Source organism: Perognathus longimembris, chromosome 7 (genome assembly GCF_023159225.1).
Source record: "Perognathus longimembris pacificus isolate PPM17 chromosome 7, ASM2315922v1, whole genome shotgun sequence".
NCBI classification, from domain to species: domain Eukaryota; kingdom Metazoa; phylum Chordata; class Mammalia; order Rodentia; family Heteromyidae; genus Perognathus; species Perognathus longimembris.
Window position 1 is genome coordinate 75,911,083 of NC_063167.1, and position 22,156 is coordinate 75,933,238.

A 22,156-nucleotide genomic window follows, 5' to 3' on the forward strand; every position below is an offset into this window, starting at 1 on the left:
CCAATTAATCACCAAAACAGTGTAGAAGTGGAGCTGTGGCTCAAGAGGGAGAACACCAGCCTTGAGTACAAAACCTCAGGAACAGTGCTCAGGCCCTGATTTCAAGCCCCAACACCAGCATCAAAAAACAAAACAAATAAAAATGCAAAGTCAGTAAACCAAAAAATAGGTTTACCCATTAAAGAAATTCTGTCACTCTGTCTCTCTTTCTCTCTCCCATATGGAGAATAGACTCCTAGGCTTTGTATATACTTAGCACATACTCTAGTGCTGAGGTACACATAAGTATATTTAACATATATATTTATCACAATCTACATAAACATGACTATAATCAACTATATGTATGTTGTTACTTGTACAGAGAAATTAATGTATATAATATTATCCTGAATATATTCTACAAGAAGACATGCTTATTATAAACTAAATAATAAAGTTAGTGGCTATTCTGACAAAACAAATATTTTAAGAGGTTAGAAAATATGTAAGAATAAATAAGGTACAGCCACTATGGAAAATAGTATGGAGGTCTATCGAAAAATTAAAAACAGGGAGCTAGAAATATAGTTCAGTGTTATAGCATTTGGCCAGCATGTGCAAGGTCCTGGGTTCAATACCCAGCACTGAAAAAAAAAGGAAAAATAGAATTACCACACTCAGTAGTAGAGGCAAAAGGATTATCAGTCAAGGCCAGATGGGCTATGCATATATATATAGAGAGAGAGAGAGAGAGAGACATCATATCCAAAAAAAGGCCAACAAAACCATTGCACAATTTAAGATATATGAGGCAGTTAAGGCAGCCCAACTAATAGAAACAGAAAGTAGGATGTGGTTACCATCAAAGGAAATAGGGTAAAATTTCAGTTTTGCAAGATGAGATCTGCTGTATACCAAGTATACCAAGTACATAGAGTTAACATATATATTTAAGTTAAGATGGTGAATTTTATCTTTTTTTTTCGCCAGTCCCGGGGGCTCGAACTCAGGGCCTAGGCATTGTTCCTGAGCTTTTCTTGCTCAAGGCTAGCACTCTACCACCTGAGCCACAGTACCACTTCCAGCTTTTTCTGTATATGTGGTACTGAGGTATCGAACCAGGGCTTTCTTTTGTCAGTCATGGAGCTTTGAACTCAGGGCTTGGGCTCATTCCCTGAGCTCCTTTTGTTCAAGGCTAGCACTCTATCATGTTGAGCCACAGTGTCACTTTTGGTTTTCTGGTGGTTAGCTGGAAATAAGAGTCTCATAGGCTTTCCTGCTCAGGCTGGTTTTGAACTATGATCCTCAGATCTCAGCCTCCTCATGAAACACCAGCATCCAGAGAAAGAAGGTATTTCTAAAGATAAATCTAGCTGGGCACTTGTGGCTCATGCTAGTAATAGTAGCTACTCAGAGATCTGAGATAGGATCAAAGGCAGCCTGGGCAGAAAAGTCCCCGAGACTCTTACCAACAATAAACAAGCAAAAAGTCAGAAGTGGAAGCGTCCCTCAAATGGTAGAGCACCAGATTTGAACAGAAAAAGTCTACCTAGAACACAAGGGCTTGAGTTCAAGCCCCAGTTTCTGCAAAATAAATAATTACAAATTCATCAAATAATACTGTTTTTTAAAAACATATTCATGTTACAGCTGGGTAGAGACAGCACACACCTGTAATCTCAGCCTGGGGAACATAGCTATACCCCACATAAATAACAACAAAAGGGAAGGACATGCCAAAAGTGATAGAGCACCTGCCTAGCCAAATATAGACCTTGAGTTTTAATACAAGTACTGCCAAAATTTAAATTAAAAATAAACAACTAAAACAGTAATTCCATTACAATATCTCTTTTCTTTCTAAAGTCAGACTTCATAGACTAAAAGATTTTTTGGCCGGGTGCTGGTGGCTCATGCCTGCTATCCTAACTACTCAGCAGACTCAAATCTGAGGATGCTAGTCAAATCCAGCCTGGCAGAAAAGTCCACGAGATTCTTATCTCCAATTACTACCAAAAAAAATCAGAAGTGGAGCTGTGGCTCAAGTGACAGAACACTAGCCTTGAACGCAAAAAACTCAGGGACAGCACCCAGACCCTGAGTTCAAGCCCCAAGACTGGCACCAAAAAAAGAGTTTTTTCAGTTGTTTGGTGCATTTTTAAATGTCCTTCCTTCCCATTACTACTGATGTCCAGTTGTTTGTTTTTTAAGCTAGTACTGGGGCTTGAACTTAGAGCTTTGTCCCCTTGTTCAGCTTTCCAAGCCTGGTGCTTTACCACTTGAGCCACACTTTTGGCTTTTTTTCCTGGTTATTTGAAGATAAGAATCTCACAGTTGGCTGGGAATATGGTCTAGTGGTAGAGTGCTTGCCTCGTATACATGAGGCCCTGGGTTTGATTCCTCAGCACTACATATATAGAAATAGGCCAGAAGTGGTGCTGTGGCTCAAGTGGCAGAGTGCTAGCCTTGAGAAAAAAGAAACCAGGGACTGTGCTCAGGCCCTGAGTCTGAGCCCCAGGACTGGCCAGGGGAAAAAAAAAAAGAATCTCACAGTTTTGTCTGCACCAACTGGCTCCAAACCATGATTCTCAGATTCCAGCCTCCAGTGTAGCTAGGATTATAGGCAGATCCACTAGCTCCAGGCTAGAATTTATTCAGGCTGGAAACATTTTTAGTTGGATGCTGGTGGCTCACGACTGTAATGATAACTCCTCTGGAGTCTGAGATCTGAGGATTGTGGTTCAAAGCTAGCCTGGGAAAAGAAAGGCCATGAGACTCTTTATCCCCAATTAACCACCAGAAGACCAGAAGTGGCACTGTGGCTCAAGTAGTATATCACTAGCCTTGAGCTGAAGAGTTCATCGACGACAATAACCAGCCCCATGACTGACAAAACACACACACACACACACACACACACACACACACACACACACAATTTGTGTGTTTGTTTTGAAGCAAGATCTCACTATGTAGTTCAGCCTGGCCTTGAACTCACAATCCTCCTGCTTCAGACTCCCAAGTATTGTTGTTAGATAAAAGTGTATCACGGGGCTGGGGATATAGCCTAGTGGCAAGAGTGCCTGCCTCGAATACACGAGGCCCTAGGTTCGATTCCCCAGAACCACATATACAGAAAACGGCCAGAAGCGGCGCTGTGGCTCAAGTGGCAGAGTGCTAGCCTTGAGCGGGAAGAAACCAGGGACAGTGCTCAGGCCCTGAGTCCAAGGCCCAGGACTGGCCAAAAAAAGTGTATTGCGGGCTGGGGATATGGCCTAGTGGCAAGAGCGCTTGCTTTGTATACATGAAGCCCTGGGTTCGATTCCCCAGCACCACATATATAGAAAATGGCCAGAAGTGGCGCTGTGGCCCAAGTGGCAGAGTGCTAGCCTTGAGCAAAAAGAAGCCAGGGACAGTGCTCAGGCCCTGAGTCCAAGGCCCAGGACTGGCAAAAAAAAAAAGTGTATCGCAATGTCTGCTGTATGCTTGAATTTAGGATATTGTGTATGGACATACTCTCTGTACATACATAATTTCAGAAAGTTAATCACTGATGGAAGGTTTAGTTTCAGGCAGAGGCAAAAAAGCAAGAGCCTTCTCCTATAGCTTTTTGGGAATAAAGACAAATGAACAACTCAAATTATCCATAGATTTTTTTTTTAATCCTGGAGACTGAAAATGGACTAGAAATCATGTTACACTTACTACACTTTTATCAACACTTGCACTACTACCAGTTAATCTACATCTGTGACCCTACCTGAAATTAAATCCCTCACAAGTCACAGTAAGTCAGAATTAACCAAACTATTTGAAAAAAATAACTAAAATATAGGCCAATGTACCATGTATTGGAAATGTTAAATAGGCACCAATATTCTAGTAAATCAGGTTATCCATTCATTTATGACAGCCCTACTGAACAAACGCATGAAAATTGCCACAGTAGTCCTTTTGAAGAATCTGCCTCAAAAAGTTTAAATTTTTGCAATCTAAAGGACTTGGAGGACTGGGAATGTGGCTTAGTGGTAGAGTGCTTGCCTAGCATGCATGAAGCCCTGAGTTCAATTCCTCAGTATCACATACACAGAAAAAGCGGGAAGTGGCACTGTGGCTCAAGTGGTAGAGTGCTAGCCTTGAGCAAAAGAAGCTAAGGAACAGTGCCCAGGCCCCAAGTTCAAGCCCAAGACTGGCAAAAATAAAAAATAAAGTGCTTGGAGATCTTAAAATACCTGATTATTTGAGAGTTCTGATTCTATTAGAATTGTATCATCTTTTCATAAGCAACAGAGTAGACAGAATGACTGGAATGGAAAATGTGTATAATCTTAAGTAGAGTGAATTACTCTAAATTGTCTGAACTTTCATTCTTCAAGGACTTAATGATAGTGAGAAAGAAGAAGGTATTCTAACAAAACCCAACAAATTATAGGGCTTCTGCATTATCAAGCCTCACTCAAACTGAGTAAGCCCTAAACAAAAGCAGATCCCAATTTGTAGAAAACAAACTGCTAGAAACATAAAATGCAGGTGCTTGGCTGGGTTACCACATCCAGCAGGACACATTGTAATGGTGAGTCAAAGAAAATGCCACCTAAAAATGTCTTAAGCTAGTCAACACACCCATAGCTCCTGATCTCAGAGGCAGGACTCATTCAATGTGCTGCAACAGTCAGAAAGTGCTATTTTCCATGTAAGTTTTCGACAAAGCAGCTGCAAAGGATGGAGCTATAAATTAGCTTCTTCTGGCTGGATGCCTTGCTGTGAGAAGCTTGCTGCTCAGGTACAAGTTTGTTGACCACCCAAGTTCTTCTGGCGCCCAGAGAGGTGTACTGTGTCTCTACCGCTCCCCTGGAAGCAAATGTCCCCTGCACCAAAAAGGTGGCAGTGATAGAATATGTAGCAAAGAGCAGAAACAAGGACCACATTCATGAAAGAAGTCAGTTCCTTCCTTCCTTCCTTCCTTCCTTCCTTCCTTCCTTCCTTCCTTCCTTCCTTCCTTCCTTCCTTCCCTGTATCCCTCCCTCCCTCTCCTTCCTTCATTTAAAGTTTCATGGAGCTATAATTCATAAACTCATTTAAAGCACACAATTCTGTAGTTTTTCATATATTCAGAGTTGTGGAACCATCATCACTACCAATTCTAGAACATTTCCACCCCCTTACAACCTCCTACCCATTAGTAGTCACTTCATTTTCCCACAGCTAGCTCTGAGAAACCACTGGTTTACTTTCTGTCTTATAGATATGCACATTCTGGTCATTTTGGATGAATGGAATTATACAATAAGTTCTTTTGTAACTGCCTTGTTTCATATATTTAATATTTTCAAGGTTCACCCACATTAAGATATGTATCAGTACTTCAATGCACTTTATTGCTGTGCATTATTCTACTAGTAGCAGAGATACATGCACAAGTTCTTTTCTTCATGAACAACAGAATATCTTTTTATTTTTTTTTTGCCAGTCCTGGGGCTTGGACTCAGGGCCTGAGCACTGACTCTGGCTTCTTTTGGATCAAGGCTAGTATTCTGCCATTTGAGCCACAGCACCACTTCTGGCTTTTTCTATATATGTGGTGCTGAGAAATCGAACCCAGGGCTTCAAGTATATGGGCAAGCACTTTTTGCCACTAGGCCATATTCCCAGCCCAATAGAATATCTTTTGCCATGTAAACAAAGGTAGACATAGGGGTTGAGTGCCCACATTTAGCCTATAAATGCCTATTACAGGTGAAATGGCATCATCAGTTATAAAAGGCTAAGTTCTCTAGAAGTGCTACCACAGTGATATCTAGATTAATAAAAATACTGAAAATGGAGCTTCTTTCTAAGTAAACCAAGTGCTTAGAGGGGTTGCCCTGTAAATTACAAATGGGGGAAAAAGGGAATCTGACCCGGCACTGGTAGCTCATGACTGTAATCTTAGCTACTCAGGATACTGAGATCTGAGGATCGTGATTCGGAGTCAGCCAGGGCAGGAAAGTTCCAAAACTCTCATCTCCATCTAACTACCCCCAAAAGACAGAAGCATAGGGCTGGGAATGTGACTTAGCAGTACAGTACTTGCCAAGCATGCACAAAGCCCTGGGTTCAATTCCTCAGCACCATATAAACAGAAAAGGCTGGAAGTGGTGCTGTGGCTCAAAAGGTAGAGTGCTAGCCTTGAGCAAAAAGAAGCCAGGGACAGTGCTCAGGCCCTGAGTCCAAGCCCCAGGACTAGCAAAAAAAAAAAAAAAGAACTATAAAAAAAGCCAGATACAAAACTATATGTAGTAAACCAACTATACAAACTCATGGAGGAAGAGGGAAATGGGAAAGGGGGAGGGGAATGAGGGTGTAACCCCTCTATATTTCACTTTGACAATTAAAAAAAAGCCAGAAGCAGAGCTGTGACTCAGTGGTAGAGAGCTAGTCTTGAGCAAAAGAGCTCTCAGGGATAGCACCCAGATACCGAGTTCAAGCCCCAGGAGAGAGAGACACACACACACACACACACACACACACACACACACACACACGCTAGCCCTAAGACCCCACACACACACCTGCTAGCCCTAAGACCTCACACACACACACACACACACACACACACCTGCTAGCCCTAAGACCTGAACATCTCAGAACATATCTAATCTTTGACCTTATCCAGTTGGAAGACAAACAACAAAACCGCACACACACACACACACACACACACACACACACACACACACACCTGCTAGCCCTAAGACCCCACACACACACCTGCTAGCCCTAAGACCTCACACACACACACACACACACACCTGCTAGCCCTAAGACCTGAACATCTCAGAACATATCTAATCTTTGACCTTATCCAGTTGGAAGACAAACAACAAAACCGCAAATATCCAAAGCTAGTCTCTGAAACGCCCCATCCTCTTGCTACGTCTGTACTCCTTCCCCTAGCCACAAACTAAACAAGATCTTTTATTAAACTTGTTAAATAATCACAACCTTATTCTAAATTAAAATACATTCAAGCAGAAATATTACTTATCCAGACATTTTATTCCAAGTTTTTCTCCCAAAACATGAGCATTAGTTTCCCTGCTATGAAGAATTTCTGACATAAACATGCTGGTAAGAGGAGAGGTTTTTGTTTTGTTTTGTTTTTTTCATTTTTGCCAAGAAACTCTTTGAAGTCCCAATTAACACTACTCTCCATAGCAAATAAAATTTAGTACTCTTCTCTGGGCATGAAGTATAACTAGGAAGAAGGTGGTGAAAAATAACACATTGTTCTTAATTTTGTTAGGCATGATAATGGTATAATAGTTACGTCTGAGAATTTCATTATTTTTTAGAAATGAATACCTTTGATTGAAATGATGTGATTGATTTCTGAGATTTGCCTTTAAATTCCTTAGCTGAAAAGAGGTATGGGGGTGGGGAATGAAACAATATTGCTAATTGTTGAGGTCAGGTAATGGGTACATGCAGTTCATTATTTTTTATGTATGTATAAAGACTTTCATAGTGAAATACCTGTTATGTATAGTTCTTTCAGCCTTTTGCTCCTCTTTTCCTTCACAGCAATTACTCGTCACCACAGATTCCTAAGATTATGTGATTAATGTCTTTTTCCTGACTAGATCTTAAGCTCCATGGGGATCACAAAGGTGATTGTGTAGCTCCCTCTGAATCTTCCACTGTTTTTGCCATATGACAGGCATCCAACAAATATGAATTAAGTATTTGACTGAATCCATAAAGTAAGCCATAGCATGAATCTAGGTCAATAAATGCTCAAAAAGCAAACCTTGGCTCTGCTCTAATGCCTCACTCTGTTACTAAAGGACTATGATTTTATTTTCAAGAAAAGAAAAAGAGGGGCTGGGGATATGGCCTAGTGGCAAGAGAGCTTGCCTCGTCTACATGAGGCCCTGGGTTTGATTCCCCAGCACCACATATACAGAAAATGGCCAGAAGAGGCGCTGTGGCTCAAGTGGCAGAGTGCTAGCCTTGAGCAAAAAGGTAGCCAGGGACAGTGCTCAGGCCCTGAGTCCAAGGCTGAGGACTGGCCAAAAAAGAAAAGAAAAGAAAAAAAAGAAAAGAAAAAGAACTGCTGGGAATATGGCCTAGAGTGCTCACCTCATATACAAGAAAAGAAAAAGAACTGTACATATGAATTCAACCTTGAGTAGTTAGTGGCTGAGAAACTAGTTGTACAGTAGCTTCTCAGTTGAAAATATTGTGACTTTGTCCAAAACAATTTTGAGGTTGAAATACCTAGTGGTAGAGGATATAAATAAAGCGCTGGGCAATGGGGAGGGAATGGAGAAGGTAGGATGCCTAAGTAATCTGAAAACTGGGAATGTGGCTTAGTGGTAGAGTGCTTGCCTAGCATGCATGAAGCCCTGGAGCTCTGGGTTCGATTCTTCAGTACCACATGAACAGAAAAAGCCAGAAATGGCGCTGTGGCTCAAGTGGTAGAAAGATAGCCTTGAGCACAAGAGCTCAGAGACAGTGTCCAGCCTCTGAGTTCAAGCCCAAGAACTGGCAAAAAAAAACAAAACAAAACACGGAAGTGGAGCTGTGGCTCAAAGTGGCACAGGGCTGGGCTTGGGCAAACAGCTCTGGGTCATCCTAGGCCCTGAGTCAAGCCCCTCAACTGACAAAAAAAAAAAAAAAATTGGAAATGATCATAGCCATTATGGAGGAATAACTAAAGTTAGTCAATCTGAAAGTTACATTACAATGCCAAAGTATGTCGGTCACAGGCTGACGTTTTTGGCTCAAGTGGTAAGAATGCCAGCCATGAATGAAAAAGCAGCTGCAGGGCCCTGAGTTCAAGCCCAGGGAATGGCAAGAGGTGGGGGAGGGTGAAGTTAGGGAGGGAGGGAGGACAGAGAGAGCGAGAGATTTATGTCACAGTCATATCTGTAGAAAGCATTATTTTATAATCCATTAGTCTAAAAGAAAGCCTAAATCCTTTTTTAAAAATTAGACAGATGGTTTTAGTGAAAACATTTTAAATACCCCCAAGATACTTTAACTGACATACAGGGTTACCTAACCCTGGGTTGAATTCCAGACTGCATTATAAAACTGTCACTCAAGGTGCAAGAACCACTGGCCGCAGGAAGACTGGGAACATTCAGCTGTATTCTTACAACCTTTCATATCAGAGCTGCCAAACCATGTTTCCAAATTTGCAATGCGCCGTTAATAATAATAACTTACGTACATCATTTTCAAGCAAACACATCACAATTCACTTGCCCCAGGATGGCTCCTTCTCAACTTTTTTATTTTTTTAATTTTTTTCCCAAGTAATGCACCTAAATCCCTTTCGTCTTGCACCGTGAAAGTCAGGAGGGTGCGCGGCGAGCGCAGCCGGCTCGGCCGACCCGCGAGGGGCGCGGGTGTTGCCACTGCCTTCCCATCCGAGCGGCGGATCCACGCTCGGCCCCTCGCGCGCTCCCCGAGGTGCCCCTGCGGACTGCACACCATCCGAAGGCGCGGGGAAGGGTTCGAAGGCAGGCTGGCAGCCGAACGGCACATCATGAAAAATTAACACGCCGACAGCACACGCGACACGACTGCGAATTACGTGTGCACGGCTGGGGCTGGGGTGGAGACGGGCTCGCCGCCGGCCGCTGTCCACCCGGCCTTCTCCGCAGAGAAGCCCAGGGACACCCCGCGTCCGCAGCCGAAGCTGCCGACCCCGATCGCCAGCGTCCCCCACGGGTGCGGGGGACACGCATGAGCCGCTTCCCGCGGCTCCGGGAGCACCTCGCGGAGGGCAGATTGTCACGATTGTTTGGGAAGATGGAAGAATGGCACCCCAGACACCGGGATACGGGGGAGACCGGGGAAGACGGCGGCATGTGCCAAGCTCCGGCCGGAAAGGGGGCCGACGCGGGGACGGCGCGCGGGGGTCGCACCTGGAGAACACGCCGGGCTCCCGGGGCGCGCGGGGAGCTCAGGCGGGACGAACCCGGGTCCCAGGCCCCGCCGTCCGGCAGAGCCGCCGGAGGGGGGGCCGTGGCCGGGAAGCGCGGGGCGCCGCGGCGAGGGAAGCCGCCAGGTGCCGGGCGCCCAGGGAGCGGCGGGGCTCGGGCGGGCGGCGACCCCGGGCACGCGGAGGAGGGAGGCGCGCGGCCCGGCCCGCCCCGGGCCCGACACGCCCCGGTCCCGGCGGCGCAGCGGCCACCGGCCTACCTGGAGGTAGCGGGGTTTCCTCAGCCAGGCCCCCGGACAGAGGCTCCTCGCCATGGTACTCGCACATCGCCCCGCCGCGCCGCAGTCAGAGGCGGACCCGGCGCGGACGGCTGGGCTCCCCGCCTCCCCCGCCCCCGGCCCGGCCCGCCCACTCCCCGCCCCCGCCGCGGCGTGCGGCGCGCGCTCCCCGCGACCCCGCGGCGGTGACGGCGGCGGGCGACCCAAGGCCCGGCCTCCAGCTCGCTCCCCACAGCCCGCGCGGCTGTCAGATCCGCCGCCGACGCCGCGGCCGCCGCCTCGGCCCTAAAGGGGAGTCGATGCTTCGCTTCGCCTCCGCCGACATAAATCCCGCCGCCGCCCGCGCTTAAAGGGGAGGCGCGCGGAGGAGGGCGGGGGCGCCGCGGAAGCTGGGATGTCGCGGGCTCCTCGGGTGGAAGCTCGAGTGGAAGCTCCCGCCTCCCCGCCGCCTGCACCCGCGGGGCCCACGCTCCCTCTGGACTCTGCCCGGGGAGTCCAGACGGGTCCAATCAGAGTGCGGGGGAATTCGGGGGAAGCGTCGGGCTTCCTCCCCCCGCGGGACCCCGCGCGCGCCGGCCGAGGGAGGTGCAGGGAAAGGCGGGTGCGGCACCCCGAGGACGGGGACGCGGCGTCCCGCCCCGCCGGGCTCCCCTCGGACTCCGTGCGCCCACCTCCAGCTTGCCTCAACTTTTTTTTTTTAACAATTCCAACTTTGTTTGTTTGTATAGTTTTCCAGGCAGCTTCTGTGTTTTCCTGACTCCTAGGAGGAAAAAAAGTGCTTGTGCATTCCAGCCCTGGAGGGGGGCCGCGGCGCGGGGTGTGGTGCCGCTCTTTCCTCGGCGAGGTCCAAATAAGGGAACCGGGAGCCGCCGAGAGCGGCGCAGCTGCGGAGCCTGGTGACTTGTGTGTGGCGGGCACTGCGGGGTTTGTCGGTTTGTTTCTTTGTGTTTTCACGTGATCGCCAGCTACGTTTAAGTGGCCTCTGGCTCCAAGTAGCGTTTTCTCCAGGAATAAACCTTTGCTCCCTCCCTCGTGAGCTTTTGTGACCCTGGTTATGGTGCTTTCACTCTGTAGGAAAGAAATCAGGACTCCTAACCCGCACTCGCTTTCTTGTTCATTGGCTAGCACTGAACCACCCCTCCAACCCCTGGAGACACGGTTTTTAAATGTGGGTAACATTTTGTTGCTTGTGGAAACACCCACCTTTCATTGATTTTCACTTTTGGTTTAAGAGACCACTTATACAATAAGGGTAGATCCTACTAGTTTCTTTTCTTTTTTTTTTTTTTTTTTTTTGGCCAGTCCTGGGCCTTGGACTCAGGGCCTGAGCACTGGTCCCTGGCTTCCTTTTTGCTCAAGGCTAGCACTCTGCCACTTGAGCCACAGCGCCACTTCTGGCCGTTTTCTGTGTATGTGGTGCTGGGGAATCGAACCCAGGGCCTCATGTATACGAGGCAAGCTCTCGCCACTAGGTCATATCCCCAGCCCATCCTACTAGTTTCATTCATTCATTCAGTATTTATTGACTACTTGACACTGTTTGAGTTATTTTGGCTATATACATGAACAAAACAGATCAAAATCCCTACCTTTGGTGGTATCATACTTAAGGAAAGGCAATAAATTATAACTAATATGGAAAGTCAACTCACTAAAGAAAGCTGATAAGGGTTATGGGATAAAAACGAGAGAAGATTCCTCAAAGTAGCTTTGAGGGAAAAGACCAGGAATCAAGTGTTATTTTTAATTTAATTGTTAATATAAAGGTGATGTACATAGGGGTTACAATTACATAAGTAAAGAGTACATTTCTTTTTGGGCAGTGTCACCTCTCCCCTCACTCCCAGTTCAGGAGTTCAGTTTTGAACAAGTAGAGTTATCTACTTGTAGGGATAGGGGAAAATGGGAGAATGATGGAAGGCATGACATTGGTCAAGATGCATAGTACTCATCATTTGAATTTTTTTAGCCAGTCCTGGGGCTTGAACTCAGGGCCCAAGCTATGTCCCTGAGCTTTTGTGACCAAGGCTGGCATTACCACTTGAGCCACCGGCTCCATTTCCTCACAATCTGATTTATGGAATTGAAACACCTTTGTACAAGTACTTTTTTTTTTCCGGTTCTGGGGCTTGTACTCAGGGCCTGGGCACTGTCTCTGAGCTTCTTTTGCTCAAGGCTATTACTCTACCACTTGAGCCACCACTTCTGGCTTTTTCTATATATGTGGTGCTGAGGAATCGAACCCAGGGCTTCATGTATGCAAGGCAAGCACTTTATCACTAGGCCACATTCCCAGCCCCAAATATAACCAATTCTTTTAAGAAAGCCTCTTTCAAAAGGGAGTCTAAAGGGCTGGGGATATAGCCTAGTGGCAAGAGTGCCTGCCTCGGATACACGAGGCCCTAGGTTCGATTCCCCAGCACCACATATACAGAAAACGGCCAGAAGCGGCGCTGTGGCTCAAGTGGCAGAGTGCTAGCCTTGAGCGGGAAGAAGCCAGGGACAGTGCTCAGGCCCTGAGTCCAAGGCCCAGGACTGGCCAAAAAAAAAAAAGGGGAGTCTAAAAATGGGATAGAGGGGCTGGGGATATGGCCTAGTGGCAAGAGAGCTTCATATGTCAAGCCCTAGGTTCGATTCCCCACCACCACATATACAGAAAACGGCCAGAAGGGGCACTGTGGCAGAGTGCTAGCCTTGAGCAAAAAGAAGACAGGGACAGTGCTCAAGCCCTGAGTCCAAGGCCCAGGACTGGCAAAAAAAAAAAAAAAAAAAAAAAAAAATGGGATAGAAACTAATGGTTAAAATGGAGTCAGAAGGAAATTGAAAAGATTGAGGAGGAAATAATTTGGTTTTGATGGGTATGAAATGAAAGAGAAGACAGAATTCATGTCAGAGGACTGGTAATGTGGCTTAATGCTTGCCTTGTATGAAACCCAGGGGTCAGTACCACATAAGCAGAAAAAAGTCAGAAGTGGCACTGTGGCTCAGGTGAGTAGAGTGCTAGCCTTGAGCACAAAAGCTCAAGGACAGTGCCCAGGCCCTGAATTCAAGCCCCAGGAATGGTAAAAAACAAAATAAAATAATGTCAGAACAAGAAAACAGAGCCAGGTGCTGGTGGCTCATACGTGTTATCCTAGCTACTCAGAAGGCTTAGATCTCAGGATATTGGTTCAAAGACAGCCCAGGAAGGAAAGCTGTGAGATTCTTATCTATGTTTAATTACCAAAAAGCCAGAATTGGAGCTGTGGCTCAAGTAGTAGAGAGCCAACCTTGAGTGAAATACCTAAGGGATGGTGCTCAGGCCCTGAGTTCAAATCCTAATGCTGGCTTCCAACAGCATGATTTCACTGGCATTGCCATCTTTTTCTATGCCGTGAACCAAGGCATGTTAGCACTTGGCTCCAGTGTGGTCTCACCATTCCAACCAGAAACTGGCACAAATGCTACTGTGTTAGGATTATAGCCAGTTTTCTTAATGTAAGAGCTGACTTCCTTAATGATTCCCTTGTGTCTCTTGGCTATAGGTAGCTCAATGGAATCCATTTTAACACCACAAATTAGCTGCTTCACACCATGTGTAAGCCAAAAGTGCATGCTCACAAGCCTGCTGTTTTTGGAGAGATTCCCTGCAAGACAGCAACAATCAAGACAGCTCAGTCTGCCTCAGATGTGTCAACAATCACATTTTTAAAATAGGATCTATATCCCACAATGTTGATGGTAGTCCCATAACACTTGCTGATCTCAAACATCCACAAAGAGATATTAATGGTAATACCATCTCATAAGCCACAGTCTGAAAGGATATGTCCCAACCAGCCCAGGGGACCATGCAGAGATAGTCACAGACAGGAGAAGGTTTATAAGGAGGTTTATTAGTGGGGCCATATCTCCCACCGGAGAGGGAGCAACATGGCGTCTGGCTTCTGTACCCTATCCAGGTGGTAGCTTCTCTGGGGCTAAAGGGAAAGTAGTTAGGTCTTAAAGGTGAGTAGGAGCGTCCCATTATAGTTCTAGGGCAAGGAGTTTAGGTATGGGTGGTTCTGGGGGCTAATGGGAGGAACTGAGGACCTAAGGCGAGGGAAATGCTAACACTGTCAATTTATCCAAGACCCTGGCATACTTGAATGGGTTATTTCCTGTCTCCATAGCCTCCTTCTTGATTTCTTACTGTTTGTTGTTGTTGACGTTGAACCCACATTTGTAGAATAATTGACCAGAAGTAATGGACTTGTCTAGTCTACATGTCCAGTGATAAAGGTGTTAATATAAGTCTTTTCCTTCTCCATTTTGAGTTTGATATAGTGGAGATTCTCATGACACCTATGATTAGGGAGCATTCCCTGAAAAAAAAGAATTAATTGTCTTAATAAAAAAAACTAGTTCCAGGGCTGGTAATGTGGCCTAGTGGCAGAGTGCTTGCCTAGCTTGCATGAAACCCTGGGTTCAATTCCTCAGCACCACATACACAGAAAAAAGCCAGAAGAGGTGCTGTGGCTCAAGAGATAGAGTGCTAGCCTAGAGCAAAAAGAAGCCAGGGGGCTGGGAATATGGCCTAGTGGTAGACTGGTTGGCTAGCACTCTACCACTAAGCCACATTTCCAGCCCAATCTAACAGTTTTCTATGAGGCCTTAAGACCATACAGCATACAATCACATGTCCAACATATTAGGAATCACCTGGGTATGGCCTGCTAATACCAGAGAGGGAGGAGAGCACACCTATCTTCTGGGATAGGACAGATGTATTCAAAAAATTTCAGAGATTGTGGGGGTAAATTCACTGAAGTACATTATAAGCATGTAATATGGAGGTCAGATCTGGCCAGCCCCATCATTGGCTGTTGAGGGGTGTCAGATTGACTCCATCTCAGATTAGTTGAAGAGCAGAAGCCGACTCCATCTTCACTAAGATCTCCTCCACCCTATCCAGGGAAGTTCCCCTTCTCTGTGATAAGATTGTATAAACTTTTTTTAAAAAATTATTTATTAATTAAACAAAAAATTTTTGACAAGGTGTTGTGCAAAAAGGGTACAGTTACATAGTAGGGTAGTATGCACATTTCTTGGGATATCTTACACCCTGTTTTTCTTTCTCTAGGTCAGGTAGACATATATACAATACACAATGTACCAAGAACATGTACAGTAGCCACGTGGCCTACGCCAAAGAAAATTCGCCTAGGGATTTAGATGTAATGTTGACATTAGACAGTATGTCGACAGTAGTCTTATATGAACGTACATACATAGCTTTTGAGCTATTGTATTCCACTGAGAGGTCACCTTTTGACCTTTATATGTTGAGTAGTTGTTTGGTTTTAGTTACATAATGTTGGGTCACTGCCCCAATCCTGTGGGAAATACCATTTGACAAGCAGTTTTTGGTTTCACAGACCTGGTCTCTACTGTCTCTCCGTCACCCCATCTTAACGGTCATATATCAGGGAGATCATGCCCCTTTGTTTTCTGTGTTCTAGGCTTGTCTCACTCAACATTATTTGTTCAAGTTCTGACCATTTCCCTGCAAATAACAATATTTCACCATTTCTAATCGCTATGTAGTATTCCATTGTGAATAGGTACCATATTTTTTGGATCCATTCATCTGTGGAGGGGCATCTGGGTTGATTCCATATTTTGGCTATTGTGAATTGTGCAGCAATAAACATGGAAGTGCAAATGTCTTTTTGATATCTTGGATGCCTAGGAGTGGTATGGCTGGGTCATAGGGTAGGTCTATATTGAGCTTTTTGAGAAACCTCCATACTGTTCTCCAAAGTGGTTGTACTAATTTGCACTCCCACCAACAATGGAGAAGGGTTCCTCTTTCCCCGCACCCCCTCCAGCATTTGTTGTTGCCTGAGTTCAGAGTATAGGCCATTCTAACTGGGGTGAGGTGGTATCTCACAGTTGTTTTTATTTGCATTTCCTTTACTACCAGGGATGTTGAACCTTTCCTCATATGTTTCTTTGCCATTTTTATCTCTTCTCTTGTGAAGTCTCTCTTTAGCTCCTTTGCCCATTTCCTAATTGGTTTACTGGGCTTGGAGGGGCTTAGTTTTTTGAGTTCTCTGTAGATGACAGATATTAGGCCTTTGTCTGTTGCTGTGCTGGTAAAGATCCTTTTCCATATGGTTGGCTGTCTTTCTAGTTTGGTGGCTATGTCCTTAGCTGTGCAGAAACCTTTTAATTTGTAGTAGTCCCATTTGTCGAGTCTCTCCCCTATTTGTTGTGCCCTGGGACTCTATTCAGAAAGTTCCTTCCTGTGCCTAGAAGTTCTAGCGTCTTTCCTACTCTGTCTTTTTTTTTTTTGGCCAGTTCTGGGCCTCAGGGCTTGAGCACTGTCCCTGGCTTCCTTTTGCTCAAGGCTAGCACTCTGCCACTTGAGCCACAGCGCCACTTCTGGCCGTTTTCTGTATATGTGGTTATGTGGTGCTGGGGAATCAAACCCAGGGCCTCATGTATACAAGGCAAGTGCTCTTGCCACTAGGCCATATCCCCAGCCCCCGTCTTTCCTACTCTGTCCTTCAGTAGTTTCAAGGATTCAGATCTGATATTGAGGTCCTTGATCCATTTTGAGTTGATCTTGGTGCATGGTGATAGGCTTGGGTCTACTTTGAGTTTTCTGCATATGGCTGCCCAGTTCTCCCAGCACCAGTAGTTGAAGAGGCTATGTTTATTCCATTGTATGTCTTTAGCTCATTTGTCGAATATCAGCTGACTGTAAGAGTGCGGTTTTATTTCTGGATCTTCAGTTCTAATCCATTGGTCTTCCGGTCTGTTTTTATACCAGTACCAGGCTGTTTTTGTTATGATGGCCCTGTAGTAGAGCTTGAAGTCTGGTATTGTGATACCTCCTGCACTGCTTTTTTGCCTAGAATTGCTTTGGCTATTCTAGGTCTTTTGCTGTCCCATATGAATTTATGGATTGCTTTCTCTATTTCAGTGAAGAATGTGACTGGGATTTTGATAGGGATTGCATTGAATTTGTATAACAATTTGGGCAATATGGCCATTTTCATTATATTGATTCTGCCTACCCATGAGCATGGGAGGTCTTTCCATCTCCTTGTGTCTTCTTTGATTCCCCTTATTAGATTTTTATAGTTCTCATTAAATAGGTCCATCATGTCCTTGGTTAGGTTGATCCTTAGGTACTTTTTTTTTTTTTGGCTACTGTAAATGGAATTGTTCCCATAATTTCCTTTTCTGCTTGTACATTGCTGGTGCACAGAAAAGCTGCTGACTTTTGTGGATTGATTTTGTATCGTGCTACTTTGCCAAAATGATTTATTAGGTGTAGGAGTTTGGGGACTGAGTTTTTTGGGTCTTTCAGATATAAGATCATGTCGTCTGTGAATAGGGATAGCTTGATTTCTTCCTTGCCGATGTGGATCCCTTTGATGTCCTCCTCTTGCCTTATTGCTATGGCTAGGGATTCCAGCACTATGTTAAACTCTTGACCACCTGAGTTGTGGAACGTTCAAGGTTAAACCTGTGCCCTCTCATGAGTAGGTGTATCCGCCTGCATCATATGAGCCCCGCCAAATCCGTGTGCCAAGTCTGACTAAAATGATAGGTTGGCTCAAACAGTTGCTATCAGGCAGATTGTAACTCCATTGGCCACCTGTATGTGACCTGGCATGCTCTGTAAGTGTTGTAACCTCACTGGCCACCTGTGTGTGGCAGGTTTGACCATGTGGTATTTGCCTTTATAACCCCACCCCGAGCATGACCAGGGGCACACAGTTCCAGCTCCCAAGTCTGGGCTGAGGCCCTGGCCAGTGAGTATACTTTACTTCCCCAATAAATCCATCTTTTTACTTAAGACTGTCTCTGAGTGGTGGATTCTTGGAGGGATGGGGGATCTCCCCCACCCTCGGGCCCCATCACATTGTGGTCCCCTCCCTTGGGGGGACTCCATTACAAGCATCTAGGGAAATCCCATGAAGAAACACCTTTATATGAGTAATGTTTTTCCTGAGAATGTGTAGTTGAGCTGGCCATAGCTGGCCTTCCCTTCTCTTCTTCACCCTGCTTCCTGACCAGTTAGTCGGTCTCTTTTCTTGACTTTTGGACACTTCCATTCAAATGCTTTCTGCTGCTTTTCTTGCACAATGTAGGGTTCTTTCATCAGTATCCGCAGATGCTGCCCTGATTCAATTTGGCAAGAGACTTAGAGCACTTGGGGACAAGTTGAGAACTGAAAATAGATCCTGCCATTGACAGGGCAGGATGAAAGGGCCTGCTTCTTAACCGCCCAACATCAAGTTAGAGCTTGTCATGGCTAGGACATCTTATTCCAGTCCAGGGTGGATCTGATTTTGATCCAAAGGTGGCTTTCCTATTAAAACAGAAGTACTGACAGCTGGCACCGTGTGATAGTCTCCCTCTTCCAGACTCAAAGGAAGTTATGCAGATACACAAGTCTGGTGACATTTCTCTTCTCTTTTAAAAGAAGCACAAACCTCCCAGAACCCAACCTCTATCAAGGCCATCTGGGGAAACAAGACCTGTTATCTTTCTAAGACAGAAAAGATTATGATTTTCTTCCATCCTGTAGACTGAAGACCTTTTCATTTTACCCATTCTAAACATCTATAGTTATTTGTTAGGTAAATTTCTCCATGCCTTTGATTTACCTGACTGGGTTGACAGCAGATGTGAGAAGATTTCTTTATAAGGTAAGATGCCTTTCAGGAGGGAGGATTGCTGGGTTGAGTTTTCCCCTCTCACTTTGTCTTCACAGTCCTTACAAGACCTGACAGGAATTCTAGGCTTCCTCCTGTCTTCCTCCTGTTTCCTGGGGTGAAGGCTCCTTATGTAGGTTCGGATCTGTTTACCTAAATTTGAATTCCTGCTTATCTTCTGCCTATAGGATTTTGGGTTAGTTTAGTTTCTCTGGCCACTAGTTTTCTCATTGCTAAAATAGAAAAAGAAAGGAAGAAAGATATATATGTGTGTGTGTGTGTGTGTGTGTATGCTGTACTTACATTCTAGCTTATATTGATTAAGGAAAATAACATACAGTATCTGAAGGTGTCTTCAAGTCTGAAGACACAGCTCAGTAGTAAAGCACTTGCCTGGTTATGTGCAAGACCATGGGTTCCATCTCAAGCAGAGAGAAAAAAAGAAGAATGAAAATGTTTCTCAGACATTGTAAGAATTCTGTGTATTAGCCAGGGGCTGGTGGTTCACACCTATAATCCTAGCTACTCAAGAGGCTGAGATCTGAGGATCACAGTTCAAATACAGCCCTGGCAAGAAAGTCCATGAGACTCTTATCTCCATTTAACCACTAGAAAACTGGAAATGGCACTGTGGCTCAAGTGGTAGAGTAAAAATAGCTCAGGAACAGCACCCAGGCCCAGAGTTCAAGCCCCACGACCAACAATAAACAAACAAATAAAATCATACATAAAGGACCTGGGCACTGGTGACTCATGCCTGCAATCCTAGCTACTCAGGATGCTGAAATCTGAGGATCATGGTTCAAAGCCAGCCCTGAAAGGAGACTCAGTGAGTGAGACTCTTTACTCCAGTTATCTTAAAAAATCTGGAAGTGAAGCTGTGGCTCCAGTGGTAGAATGCTAGCCTTGAGTGAAAAAGCTAAGGGACAGTACCTAGTTACAGAGTTCAAGCCCCAGGACTGGCAAAAAAACAAACCCAAAAACATCAAAAAGATATGGCAAAATTGTTTCTGGTAGGGCTTTTTGTATGCGTGCGTGCTTTTATTTTTTTGTGGGTTTCCTTTATAAGTTTATGTTAGAAAGAGGAATTTCAATGTTACATTTATATACATGTTTACAATATGTTCCAATCAATCTTTCTCCCTGCTCTACACTTTCCCTCTTCTCTTCCCCCAAACAATTTCAGTGGGTTTTCTTATTCAATTTCATAGTTGCAAATACCTATTTAGAACAGATTCAACTTCTTTGATAATGTATCTCAAATTCTTTTTTTTTTTTTTTTTTTTTTGGCCAGTCCTTGGGCATGGACTCAGGGCCTGAGCACTGTCCCTGGCTTCTTTTTGCTCAAGGCTAGCACTCTGCCACTTGAGCCACAGCGACACTTCTGGCCATTTGGTGCTGGGGAATTGAACCCAGGGCCTCATGTATATGAGGCAGGCACTCTTGCCACTAGGCCATATCCCCAGCCCCAATGTATCTCAAATTCTTCACCTTTTATTAAATAATTCATTTTTGCTTCTCCCATCCTAGTTTCCTCTTAACTAGTTGTTTAGTTCGATTCATGTTACATGTTTATACATATACATAGTTATGTAAATGGATATTATATATGTAAATATATACGCATATATAGGCTCATGAATATATGTGTCTTTTAGAGCTTGCTGCAACATATGACTAAAAACATACAGAATTTGCTTTTTGACTTTGGTTTGTCTTGCTTAGTTTAATGTGTTCCAATTGCATCCATTTTTCTGCAAATGAGATTATTTCATTGTCCTTTATGTATAATATTCCATTGTGTGTGTGGGGTATACATTTACATTTCTCTTTTTCTTCATCTGTTGTTGGGCACCTCATCTGATTCTATCATTTAGCTATTGTGAACTGTGCTACAGTAAATATAGTTAGGCAAGTATCTTTCTGGTGTATTGATTTATTCTCCTTTGGATATATGTCCAATCTGCTAGGGTTTGTTTGTTTTTTGTTTGGTCCTAAGTCTCAGAAATAGCATCCAGGCCCCCTGAATTCAAGTCCAATGACCAACAACAACAACAAAAAAGCCCAAAGTAGAGCTGTGTTGAGACACAGTGGTAGAGTGCTAGCCTCAAGCACAAAAGCTCAGGGAAAGAACCCAGGTCCTGAGTTCAACCTCAGGACCAGCACACACACACACACACACACACACACACACACACACACACACACAGAAAGAGAGAGAAATGAAGTACAGTGGGTTCCTTTAGTACCTGTCATTTATAAAAAATTTAATTAGGGCTGGGAGTGTGGCATAATGGTAGAGTGCTTGTCTAGCATGCATGAAGCCCTGGGTTCCATTCCTCAGCACCATATAAACAGGAAAAAAGCTTGAAGTGGCACTGTGACTCAAGTGATAGCGTGCTAGCCTTGAACAAAAGCTCAGACACAGTGCTCAGGCCCTGAATTCAAGCCCCAGGACTGGATAATAATAATAATAATAATAATAATAATAATAATAATACAGGACTGGGAATATGGCCTAGGGGCAAGAGTGCTTGCCTCATATACATGAAGCCCTGGATTCAATTCCTTAGCACCACATATATAGAAAACAGCCAGAAGTGGCACTGTGGCTCAAGTGGCAGAGTGCTATCCTTGAGCAAAAAGAAGCCAGGTCAACTGAACTCATTGGGGGGAGAGGGGGAAGGGGAGGGGGGGGCAAGAGGGAGGAGGTAACAGTACAAGAAATGTACCCAAGGCCTAATGTATGAAACTGTAACCTATCGGTACATCATTTTGACAATAAATAAGAAAAGAAAAGACAAAAAGCCAGCTACAGTGCTCAGGCCCTGAGTCCAAGCCCCAGGACTGGCAAAATAATTAATTAATAACAACAATACAATAAATAAAATGACTTAAATTGTTTGTAAAACTATAAAACACAACAATTGAAAGACACTTAGAGGTTTGGAGGCATGTGGTAGAGTGCCACCCAATGAGTGGAAATGTTTGGTACCATGTTTCAGTCACAGCCTTGAACTTAAAAAAAAAAAAAAAAGCAAGGGCTGGGCATATGGCCTCATGGTAGAGTGCTTGCCTCTCACATACATGAAGCCCTGGGTTCGATTCCTCAGCACCACATAAACAGAAAAAAAGCTGGAACTGGGATGTGATTCAAGTGGTAGAGTGCTAGCTTTAAGCAAAAAGAAGCCAGGGACAGTGCTCAAGCCCTGATTTCAAGCCCCAGGACTGGCAAAACCAAAGAAAGAAAGAAAAAAAAGTGCCTATGC

At 44.7% G+C, this 22,156-nt stretch overlaps 1 protein-coding gene across 1 annotated transcript in view; it reads right to left on the reverse strand.

Moving 5' to 3' along the window:
- Dipk1a (divergent protein kinase domain 1A) overlaps nucleotides 1-10,283 on the reverse strand; it is a 65,850-nt gene extending 55,567 nt beyond the window's left edge. The window contains exon 1 of the mRNA XM_048351977.1: nucleotides 10,177-10,283. Within this exon, the coding sequence (XP_048207934.1) occupies nucleotides 10,177-10,230 (54 nt within the window). The 5' untranslated portion in view covers nucleotides 10,231-10,283. The remainder of the gene's footprint in view (nucleotides 1-10,176) is intronic.
- Nucleotides 10,284-22,156: the final 11,873 nt, after the last annotated feature.